Raw genomic sequence first — 13,217 nt, forward strand, 5'->3', positions numbered from 1 at the left:
AACACCCGTTGTTTCACCTTTCCAGCAAATGCTATAAGATGTCCTAATTTATTTTATTGAAGCAAATTAAAATTCATTTTAAAGAATGTTGTGATACTCTGGAATGTCAAAACTAAGATTCACAATCACTGTTCTCACCATACATGTAGTTCTACTCATCTTTAAAATATGTTTATAAATAATGGGTAAAAGAAATCTTAGTTTTCAGCCAAGCAGGCAAATATATATCACATTTAACTTAAGGTTGTTAAGTAGGGGCACAGATCCTGCTATGCCCCTTGAGTGTTAAGGGACTTTGCTCCCCCCCAGCCCTGGATTAAGAATCACTGTCATAGCAAGTTACTGTTATCAAGATGAGTACACCCCATCCCACATGTGTTTTGGGAGTAGACAAAAACATGTTGAGAACTTTCTACTCATTAACCTAAATTATCTAAACTTTTTCCAAAGGAACATTCATCTCTTCGGTTATGTCAACAGCTACTCTCCTCAGTGAGAGATGAAAACGGGAAGTGACTTCATCTCCTTTGCTGCTTATTAATGTAGAATCTTACAGTTTTCATGACAAAATATGCCCCGTTTCTTCTTGGACAACTGTTCAATATCCTTCTACAACCAGTTTTCCACTCAACTCCTCAGACCACTGTGTTTATTGTCTCTTTTAATTGCCCATTTCTGATCTTTGGTCTCTGATCTCTGAGGACCTCCTGTTCAGAATAAGGCCCAGGCATTTGTGAGCACTTGTTGATCACTGACTCCTGCCACAATTTAACCTGGCCCCTTAAAATGTTCAGTTTAGAGGAATAAATCAATTTTCACTTTGCACTAATTTATCTCATTCCTATGAAGAATACCAATAAATGCACTCTGTTCATAGAAATGTGCTATATCTTTGATACTCTACATCTTTTTTTTTTTTTTTAGCATCTATTCAGTACAAGGAAAATGTTCCACATGGCTGCTCTGGCGGCTGGCCTTGCCTATTTATGAAAACAAGTTTGAATCAGTTTGGGCAAATAGGCTTTTAGTTGCTGTTCTGCTCAATTTTACTTGATTGTTCCTACTGTGCGGAGCTCCATTAGCCATTTTCAAGTCTAAGCCTTCAAGGTTATTATTCTCCTTTTAATGGAAAATATGATTTAAATATAATTTTTAAGGAAATGATAGGTTGGCCAGCAGCTGCATGCAGCCAGGAGAAATGACATTGCACTATACACAATGGCCAATCCACAACACAAACAAACGTGGAGAAAACCTTCCGCATATATTGATTTATGAAAATAACTCATTTAACATTTAGAATAACAACCACAGGATCTCATCCTGCTTACTGCTTATACTATAGTCATATGAGATTGAATCTTGAGGCAACGAATATAATCACATATAAGGCTGACTACAGTGTCTCATGTCAAGGTACAGCTACTATGAAATAGTGACATAAAAATGCCTTCCCACCAGACTATGCCAATGTAGTAACTAATAATAATAACTGATACTGACATTAATCCATTTATTGAGCAACTGGTGGGTGGGAGGCCTTCTGCTAAAAGACAGTATAATATCTCATTTAATTTTTGTAAGCACTTTATCCATATTTTGAATTTATAGAAGAGGAAACCGAAACTTAGAGAGTTTAATTAACTTACCCAAGATTAGGCAGTTATAAATATCAGAGTCATTATTTAAACCCAAATTGATCTGACTCTGTCATATTAACCACTACAGTATTATGAAAAGGAAAACAGATCCTAATAATCTTCATTAGAATTTTACCGTTTGGGAGAATAGGTGTATTATAACAGAGACACCATGAGTTTTAGAATCAGAACTCTGTTAGAAATTTGGATCTACCAATTTATGACTTAAAGAATTTTTCCCAAGTTTTTTAACATCCCATCTTGGGACTCAGTTTCCTTATTTATAAGTTACTATCAGGCAAAAAGTGTCCAGTATTTTCAGGAAGTTAGAGAGTGATATGTGAATAAAGTGAAAGAAAGGAGAAATTAGTTTAGGTGTGTGGAGAGAGGGCTTTGCGAAAGGCTGTAGAGTGGGAAATTTCAAAATGTAGGATCTTAATTGGCACAGATGAAGAGAAAGAGTATTCCAGGTAAAACAGGAGAAAATAAGAGCCAAAACAATACAAATGTGTGATATAAAGACCGTTAGTAGTCTTATTTGTCTAGACAGTGTGTGCGCATGCGTGTGTGCGAATGTTTAGTTAAAGAGGAAAATTGGGGTCAGGTCATGAAGATTCTTAAATGTTATGCTTGGGTTTTAGATCAAAGTTATACAGAACATTTCTTAAGAATTTTAGAATCAGATATTTTAAGATTAAATCCTGACTCCACTTCTTACTAGTTATGTGACTATTGACAATAGGAATTAAACTTCTATCCTCTTTTGTAAAATGTGGTAATCAAAGTACCTGTCTTAACACTCAATTAAGGATAGAGGGAAGTAACGCTATAGCTCTTAGCCTGCCTAGTATATTAAGGACCTAATACATGATTAAACATCATTATTATATGAAGAAGTTGGATGCCACTTAAGATTTGACATAATAATGAAAACCCCATTTACTACCCTCAACTTTCTGCTGAAACTCAGCTACCTTAGGCTTTGTTATTATTTTGCAGGCTTAGGCTTTTGTTTGTCCATTTAAGAAACTGAGGTTTCACTTGCAGTGCATTAATGCAGTTAGCTTCAAGATGTAAGACATCAAAAGTAGCAAAAAAGTAAGAGAACCTAAAAAGACCCAATTTTCTGATAATAGCTTAGCCAGCAGTGTTTACAGCATTGATTACAATGGCTTTGATATTTTCTGACGATGGGGAGATTGACAATGTTATCTTTGGTGTGCCCTTGCAACCCCAATATTCTAAGTATTCAAGATTATTTCCACTCTTGAAAATAACTCATTTTGAGAACATTTTAGTGGATGGTAGAACCTGGAAAATGTGATGGTGGAATGTTTTTAAAACCTGACTTAAGGTAAGAGAGAGGATGCTAATTCTTCTTCAACACAATGTGATATACGATTATCTTGCTTACTGTTTTTAAAAGACCAACCACCATTTAGGAACTTTTCCATGAAATTTGAAAAGGGTGCGTCAAATCTCCTTAACTAAAAGGAGGCGTGTAACTCAAGATGTCATTTTCATTCAGGAGGCTACTAATTCTCTGGGGAAATTTTAATTTCCTATTTGGTATCTGTAATATCCAATCACTCTTTCAGTTCAACTTTATGTGTTAGAATCTCTTGAGTGTTCAGCTATAGCCCCAGGTACCTTCAAAATCATTGAGGATCCCACTGTCGCTTTATGGTGATAGACTGATCTCAAGGACTCTGACCTTCAAGGTGAAGAAACATACAATTATACTAATATATCTCTTATACTGCTAAATATTAAAGTATTTTCATGTGCTACTTCCTCTGAGACTCAAAACAGCATAGAAAGAGCAGAGATGAAAGAATTTAAAGTCTAGAGATAATGAAATAAAGGCTCAGAGAAATTTATTGACTTGTTCAAGATCAGAGGGACAACAATATAATTTCATAGATCTGGGTCCTATCTCAATAATCTGTCCAATGTAGTATATCCACTGAGAGGCTAAATACTTTCATGATCAAGGGCATTTTCATTTTATAAATGCTAATAGGTATGACTGTTGGTTGTCACTAACATATCAGTCCTTTTAAAGGAAACCTTAATGACGTGAGCAATCTTAACTATCTCTTAAAGGAGAAAGTAATACCAAGTTTCCCATAAGCATCATTTAGATGACTCTATGAGATATGGGGTGTCTCTGTTAATTTTGTAAAAATGCATTATAACAGCAACATAACACATTCTAAAGGACTTCACATTCATACTTCTCTCCAGTAATTTGATTTTTTGGAAACTGTGAGGCAGACATTATGGAGAGCTTTTAGATGAAGTGTAATTACTTGGACCTATAATTATGCTAATGAGGTTAAGTTGAATAATCATGTGTCTAATTATGAAAACAAAACACAGTGGGATTCTTAAACAGATGACGACATCAACATGTTCCCTTTCTCAGCTGCTTTTTTCTTTTTTTGCTTGAGGAAGACTGTCCCTGGGCTAGTATCTGTGCCAATCTTCTCCCACTTTATATGTGGGACACCACCACAGCATGGCTTGATGAATGGTGTGTAGGTTCTGGGATCTGAACCCATGAACGTGGGGCCACTGAAGTGGTGTGTGTGAACTTAACCACTATGCCACCAGGCCAGCACCTCTCAGCTACTTTTAACCTAATCATTCATGTGTGTGTGCTTTTTACTTTACCAAAAACGTTAGGCTAAAAAACTTAAATAATATTTAATTTTTTTAAAAAAAACTGTCATACAGATATTTCTATTTTAAAATTTAATTTTGGGATTGACATCAGCAACATGGTGGAGTGAGTTGTTCCCTTTGTTTCTCCCTCTTTTGAATTACAACTAAATGTACATTTACTGACTAATGGAGGAAGCCCAACAGGATGCCTGAGAGACATACACAGCTATACACCTGAGGATGGATGAACTGACACCCTGGGAAGTGGCAGAGAGTGGTGAGCATGACCTGCTCTCCCCTTGTAGCCCTGTGAACACACATGAATGCTTTCCAGCCTGGCACGCAAGCAATCCGAAAGTGGGAACACACACTGGGCCAACTGTAGGAGGAGGTGGCAGCAACCTTTGCCTGCGCTCATGATTGCTTTCATTCTCCTGGTGAGGAGGGGGAGCCAATCATGCCCCTGTGCCACCAAGGAGCGGCCCTAGCCCAGGTCTCAGTGAGGAATCTCCGCCCACCAAGTTCAGCAGCCCCATGGACCATAAACAGAGATTGCAGCAGATCTACACACTGGGGCAAGCACACTCCAGGCCCAAGTGAGCGCTCATAATGCTGCTGAGCCCTCAAAGTGGGAATGTGTCCTGGGCTGCTGTGGGAAGAGGCACAGCAGCCTTGAGCCCGCTTGGGTTCACCTTCCTGGTGGGGAGAGGGAGTTCATTGTGCCCCTGCAGTGTCAAGGAGTGGCCCTAGCCCAGGTCCCAGTGAGGAAGCCCAACCCCCCAAGCACAGTGGCCCCATGGACCTCAAGTAAAGGCTGCAGCAGACGTACATGCTGGGGGGAACACAGCCCAGGCCCCACACACTTGAGTGTTCATAGTGCTGCTGAGCCCTGAAAGAGGGAATGTGTACCAGTGGCTGTGGGAAGAGGCAGTGGCAGCTTTTAGCTTACTGGTGATCACCTTCCTGGTGGGGAGGGGGAGTTCATAATGCCCCTGAGGCGCCAGAGAGTGTTACTAACTCTGTCCAGAAAGGAATCCCCACCTGCCAAGCACAGTCCACACAAGCGCCTGAACACATCCCAGTCCGGGACAAGCACCCATAATACCCCTACAGCCTCCAGCAGACAGGGTGGCACCAGAAACTCTGCTCCTGTTTCCCCCTAGCGGTAACAGGTGGAATCTGCATCCTAAGAATGCGACAAATGCCCCAACAAAAGATTAGTTCATCAAGCACCATGAGAAACTGCAGCAACAATTCAGACCAGAAGGAAAAGGACAATTCTCCAGAAACCAACCCTGAAGACACAGAAATTTACAAGCTAAATGACAGAGAATTCAAAATAGCTTTCATAAGGAAACTCAACGACTTATAAGAAAACAGAAAGACAATTCAAGGAGCTCAGCAATAAAATGAATCTGTCCACCAAAGAGATTGAAACTATAAAAAAAAATCAAGCAGAAGTTCTGGATATGAAAAACACAATTAATAAAATAAAAAATAATCTAGAATCATTCAGAAATAGAACGGATCTTATGGAGGAAAGAATTAGTCTTCTAGAGGATAAAAATGTAGAAATTCAACAGGAGGAGGAGGAGACAGAGATAAGATTTTTGAAAAATGAAGGAATTCTTCAAGAAACATCCAACTCAATTAGGAAAAGCAACATAAGGATTATAGGTACTTGAGAGGGAGAAGAGAGGGAAAAAGGAGAAGAGAGTTTGTTCAAAGAAATAATTGCTGAGAACATTCCAAACCTGGAGATGGTTCAGGATTTACAAATAAATGAAGCTATTAGAATGCCCAACTTCATCAATCCTAGAAGACCTTCTCCAAGGCATATAATAGTAAAAATAGCAGACGTTACTGATAAAGAAAAAATATTAGGAGCAGAAAGGCAGAAGAAAATAACCTACAAAGGGAACCATACCAGGCTTTCAGCAGATTTCTTGGCAGAAACCCTACAGGGTAGGAGAGAATGGAATGACATATTCAAAATACTGAAAGACAAAAACTTTCAGCCAAGAATACTCTATCCAGCGAAACTTTCCTTCAGATATGATGGAAAAATAAAAGCTTTCCCAGATAAACAAAAGCTGAGTGAGTTCATCACCACTAGATCTCCCCTACAAGGAATAATTAAAGATGCCCTCACACCAGCAACAAAAAGGCAAAAGTCTACAAAGCTCTGATCCAGAAGATAAATAGACAGACATGATCAGAAACCTGCAGCTCTCTACCAGAGTAGGGAGGCAAAGACCCAATTATAACTTAAAAGATAAAGGGAAAGAAAGCATCAAAAGTAATGATAAACACTTCAACTTAGCCACAAACTCACAAAATTAAAAACAGAACAATTTGTAACAGCAATTACTCAGAAGGGGAGAGGAAAGGGAAGAAACGTGCTTAGGTTAACGGAGATAAGAGGCTATGAGAAAATGGACTATCTAATCTCCAATATCTTTCATACAATCCTCATGGTAACCACTAAACAAAAAATTAGAGCATGGGGCTTGCCTGGTGGTGCAGCAGTTAAGTGCACACGTTCCACTTCTCAGTGGCCTGGGGTTAGCCAGTTCAGATCCTGAGTGTGGACATGGGCACCGCTTGGCAAAAGCCATGTTGTGGTAGGTGTTCCACACACAAGGTGGAGGAAGATGGGCATAGATGTTAGCTCAGGGCCAGTCTTCCTCAGCAAAAAGAGGAGGATTGGCAGTAGTTAGCTCAGGGCTAATCTTCCTCAAAAAGAAAAAATTAGACCAGAGCCACAATTCACAAAAAGAGGGAAAACTGAGAAATCCCCCTCAGAAAACCACCAAAATGAAATGGCAGTCAGAAATACAAAGGAAGAGAAACAATGGAAACATAGAACAACCAGAAAACAAGAGATAAAATGGCAGTATTAAGCCCTCATATATCAATAATCACTCTAAATGTAAATGGATTGAATTTTCCAATCAAAAGACACAGAATAGCTGGATGGATTAAAAAATAAGACCCAACAATATGCTGCCTCCTGGAAACGCATCTCAGCTCCAAGGACAAACATAGGCTTAGACTGAAGGGGTGGAAGACAATACTCCAAGCTAATGGCCACCAAAATAAAGCAGGCGTTGCCATACTTTTATCAGACAGAGCAGATTTCAAGTTAAAAAAGACAATGAGAGACAAAGAGGGGCAGTATATAATGATAAAAATGACATTTCACCCAGAGGACACAATATTTATTAATATATATGCACCTAACACAGGGGCACCAAAGTACATAAAGCAATTATTAACAGACCTAATGGGAGAAATTAACAGCAATGCAAAAGGGGACCACAACACCCCACTCACATCAATGGACAGATCATCCAGACATAAAGTCAACAAGAAAATAGTTGATTTAAATGAAAGACTTGACCAGATGGACTAAATAGATAGATACAGAACATTCCATCTGAAAGCAGTAGAATATACATTCTTCTCAAGTACACATGGATCATTCTCAAAGAGATAGACCATCTGGTGGTAAACAAGGCAAGCCTCAATAAATTTAAGAAGATTGAAATCATCCCAACCATCTTTTATGACCACAATGCTATGAAGATAGAAATCAAGCACAAGAAAAAAATCTTGGAAAGTCAGAAATATGTGGAGACTAAACGACATGCTATTGAACAATTGGATCACTGAATAAATCAAAGGGTAAACTAAAAAATACCTGTAGACAAACAAAAATGCAAATACAACATACTAAATCTTACGGGATGCAGCAAAAGCAGTCATAAGAGGAAAATTCATAGCAATACAGGTCCACCTCAACAAGGAAGAAAAATCTGAAATAAGTAATCTTAAAATGCACTGAACAGAGCTAGAAAAAGAAGAAGAAACAAAGCCCAAAGTCAACAGAAGGAGGGAAATGATAAAAGAGCAGAAATAAATGAAATAAAGACATAAAAGACAGTAAAAAGGATTAATGAAAATAAGAGCTGGTTCTTTGAAAGATAAACAAAATTGAAAAGCCCTTAGCCAGACTCACCAATAAAAAGAGAAGCCTCAAATAAAGTTATACATGAAAGAGGAGAAATTACAACAGGTACTGCAGAAATACAAAGGATTATAAGAGAATACTACTTAAAACTGTATGCCCACAAATTCGATAACCTAGAAGAAATGGATTAATTCCTAGACTCATACAACCTTTCAAAACTGAATCAATAAGAAATACAGAATCTGAACAGACCAATCACAAGTACAGAGATTGAAACAGTAATGAAAAATCTCCCATAAAACAAAAATCCAGGGCCAGATGGCTTCTCTGGAGAATTCTACCAAACATTCAAAGAAGATATAGTACCTATCCTTGTCAAACTATTATGAAAAATTGAAGAACATGGAATGCTTCCTAACACATTCTATGAGGCCAACATTACCCTGACACTAAAACCAGACAAGGACAACACAAAGAAGGAAAACTATAGGCCAATATCACTGATGAACATAGATGGAAAAATCCTCAACAAAATATTGGCAAACTGAACACAGCAATACATTAAAAGGATCGTACACTATGATCAAGTGGGATTTATTCCAGGGATGCAGGGATGTTTCAACATCTGCGAATTAATCAATGTGATATACTACATTAACAAAATGAGAAATCACACAATCATCTCAATAGATACAGAGAAAGCATTTGACAAGATCCAACATCCATTTATGATAAAAACTCTCAATAAAATAGGTATAGAAGGAAAATACCTCAACATAATTTGACAAATCCAAGCCAATATCATACTTAATGGTGAAAAACTGAAAGCCATCCCTCTGAGAACAGGAATGAGACAAGGGTGCCCACTCTTGCCACTCCTATTCAACATGGCACTGGATGTATTGGCCAGAGCAATTAGGTAAGAAAAAGACAAAAAGAAATCCAAATTGGAAAGGAAGAAGTGAAACTTTTGCTATTTGCAGATGACATGATTCTATATACAGAAAACTCAAAGAATCCACCAGAAAACTATTAGAAATAATCAACAACTACAGTGAAGTTTCAGGGTACAAAATCAATCCAAAAAAATCAGTTGCATTCCTATGTACTAACAATGAACTAGCAGAAAGAGAAATCAAGAATATAATCCCATTTACAATTGCAAGAAAAAGAATAAAATACCTGGGAATACACTTAACCAAAGAGGTGAAAAACATGTACACTGAAAACTATAAGACATTATTAAAAGAAATTGAGGAAGACATAAAGAAATGGGAAGATATTCCATGTTCATGGGTTGGAAGAATAAACACAGTTAAAATGTCCATACTACCCAAAGCAATCTACAGATTCAATGCAATCCCAATCAGAATCCCAAGGACAATATTCACAGAAATAGAACAAAGAATACAAAAATTTATATGGAACAACAAAAGACCTTGAATAGCCAAAGCAACCCTGAAAAATAAAGACAAAGCTGGAGGCATCACAATCCTTGACTTCAAAACATACTACAAAGCTATAGTAATCAGAAAAGTATGGTACTAGCACAAAAACAGACAAACAGATCAATGGATGAGAACTGAAAGCCCTGAAAGAAAACCACACATCTATGGACAGTTAATCTTTGACAAAAGAGCCAAGAATATACAATGAAGAAAGAAAGTCTCTTGAATAAATGGTGTTGGGAAAACTGAACAGCCACATGCAAAAGAATGAAAGTAGACTATTATTTTGCACCATACACAAAAATTAACTCAAAATAGATTAAAGATTTGAACATAAGAGCTGAAACCATAAAACTCCTAGAAGAAAATATAAGCAGTACACTCCTTGACATTGGTCTTAACCACATCTTTTCGAATACCATGTCTACTCAGACAAGGGAAACAAAAGACAAAGTTAACAAACGGGACTACATCAGACTAGAAAACTTTTGCAAAGCAAAGGAAACCATGAACAAAATGGAAAGACAACCCACCAACTAGAAGAAAATACTTGCAGATCATTCATCAGACAAGGGGTTGATCTCCAAAATATATAAAGAACTCATACAATTCAAGAAAAGAAAACCAAACAGCCAGATGAAAAAATGGGCAGAGGACGTGAACAGACATTTTCCCAAGGAAGATATACAGATAGCTAACAGGCACATGAAATGATGCTCAACATCACTAATTATTAAGGAAATGCAAATCAAAACTACATGAGATATCACCTTACACCAGTCAGAACGGCTATAACTACCACAACATAAAAACAACAAATGTTAGAGAGGATGTGAAGAAAAGGGAAGGCTCATACACTGCTGGCGGGAATGCAAACTGGTGCAGCCACTATGGAAAACAGTATGCAGACTTCTCACAAAATTAAAACTAGAAATACCATACAATCCAGCTATCTCACTACTGGGTATTTATCCAAAGAACTTGAAATTAACAAAACAAAGAGACTTATGCACCCCTATGTTCACTGCAGCATTATTCACAATAGTGAAGATGTGGAAGCAACCCTAGTGCCCTACTACCAATGAATGGATAAAGAAGATGTGGTGTATATATACAATGGAATACTACTCAGCCATAAAAAGACAAAATTGTCCCATTTGCAACAACATGGATGGACCTTGAGTGTATGATGTTAAGTGAAATAAGCCAGACAGAGAAAGACAAATACTGCATGATTTCACTCATATGTGGAAGATAACAAATACAGATTAGTGGTTAACAGAGGGGAAGGGGTTCGGGGGTGGGTGGAAAGGGACAAAGGGGCACATATTTATGGTGATGGATAAAAATTAGACTACTAGGGGTGAGCATGATGAAGTATATTCAGGAATTGATAAACAATAAGGTACACCCAAAATGACACAATGTTATAAACCATTATAATCCCAATAAAATTACTTTAAAAAACTTTAATTTTGCAGACTGATGAAGAACAATGCTTTTTTAAATCTTTATCAACATTAATCTTTGGTTTATCATATTTACAGATTATTTTATATTATTTTCTTCTTCAAATTATTTTAATCTTTTTTTATTGTATTTTACTGAGTTCTATTTCAGGAATGTATTTTATATACATTATCTCATTTAATCTTTACAACAATGCCAGAACACGGAAATTTAGAAGGTTGTCCAAATTATCACAATGGACAATCCAGGATTTGAGCCAAATTCTGTTGGATTCCAAATTAAATTCTCTTAATAACTGTATTACGTGTGAATGTATAGGTTATCATTTAGGAGATAATATTGAAGTTAATTATTTGCACCTCCAAAACTTTTATACCATATGCTTAAATGGTACTGAGAACTTGTTCCCTTTCCTATTTCAAAAGGTGTACTTCAAAGTCTTTCTTCCCTTTTGACATCCTAAAGGATAAGGTGACTGTGAAGTATGCAGAAATTTAGTTGAATTAACTCCTTGCTTTCAATTATAAATTTTAATTATATTGGTTATTGATTCTTTTCTTTGTATTTGCTCCTGGAATAGTAGGTTGTATTTAAGTATTTTTCTTCATTCTAATAAAATTGTGAATCATATATATAATATATATTATTATACTTTATTATACATATTATATATGTTTTGTATACTGCTATATTGTTATGCATTATTTATATATGATTATATATAGCTTACATATTTTATATATAATTTATATATTTATATATAATTTTAAGATCTATTTCTCCACTTTTCTAACCATAATCTATAGGGGAAATAAGAAAATATCTACATTTTTGCCTTTTTTTCCTACTAAGTTTACTTACTCTGATTATGCATCAGCTGTCTTAGAATATATTTAGTTTTTGTTGAGGACTAAATAATGAACAGATAAGCATCATTAAAAAGCCCTTTATGGGGCTGGTCCCAAGTTTGGCCTGCTCCGCTTTGGCAGCTGGATTCAGTTCCCGCACATGGACCTAAGCCACTAGGTAGCCATGCTGTGGCAGCGACCCACATACAAAACAGAGGGAGACTGTCAGCTTGGGGCAAATCTTCCTCAAGCAGGAAGAGGAAGATTGGCAACAGATGTTAACTCAGGGTGAGTTTTCCTCAACAACAACAACAAAAATTATGTTTTTAGCCTTTAATTTTACTAAAGATCTCAGTAATATTTTCTGGTAATAATAAAGTAAGAAAAGACACATCAACATTTCTGTTTTGTATGTAGTGAACTCAAAGTACAGGGGAAGTAATTGGGTCCTTATTCTAGGCCCTGTTACTTAACATGCATCTCATAGAGAATCAACCAAGTAAATCAAACAGAACCTGTGACTCTTGATTTCAATTTGTGTATTTACAAATCTGAGCTAACCAGGCTCTTCACAATGAACAAAATAAATAATTTCCATTAAATTTCTTACCTGCACAATGTCCCTTTCAGCATATTTTCCTCTGGAGGAAACTCTTACATCATCTCCATCCAATTCGATCATTGCTTGAAAATAAAATAGGATTGTTTATCCAGTGCACTTTAGCAATATAGACTAAATATAGACTAAATATAGACAATATAGCAATATCGACAATATAGACTAAAGCAATGTAGGCAATAAGGAAATCAAGATGTATGAAGTAGCAATATGTCCTCTGCAAAGGCAGAAAGCTTAGTGATCCCATCATCTCTTCAGTCATTTCTCCCACAAAACTTGACTGAGTGCAAATTTTATAAGTGAAGCAAGCAAGCCAACACTTCATGTGACCCTCGGAAAGATGACAGCCAACCCAGTAGAGAAGTCTTTAGGGACATCTCTCCATCCTTGGGGTTCTCAATTCTAGATTACATGCTTAACATGACCGATTGGGCAAATGATGCTAATCCATTTGATTTTAATTTTTTCTTTCTAATTTAGGAAACTTGGCACTAATCATCACAGAATTTCCAGTAATAACTTGAACCTTATTCTCATCAAAACTACAAAGCT

The 13,217-nt window shown here is 36.7% G+C and overlaps 1 protein-coding gene across 1 annotated transcript in view; it reads right to left on the minus strand.

Moving 5' to 3' along the window:
* CPNE8 (copine 8) overlaps positions 1–13,217 on the minus strand; it is a 209,089-nt gene that overhangs the window by 4,544 nt on the left and 191,328 nt on the right. Inside the window, exon 19 of the mRNA XM_001503265.6 lies at positions 12,657–12,730. Within this exon, the coding sequence (XP_001503315.3) occupies positions 12,657–12,730 (74 nt within the window). The remainder of the gene's footprint in view (positions 1–12,656; positions 12,731–13,217) is intronic.

Source organism: Equus caballus, chromosome 6 (genome assembly GCF_041296265.1).
Source record: "Equus caballus isolate H_3958 breed thoroughbred chromosome 6, TB-T2T, whole genome shotgun sequence".
NCBI classification, from domain to species: domain Eukaryota; kingdom Metazoa; phylum Chordata; class Mammalia; order Perissodactyla; family Equidae; genus Equus; species Equus caballus.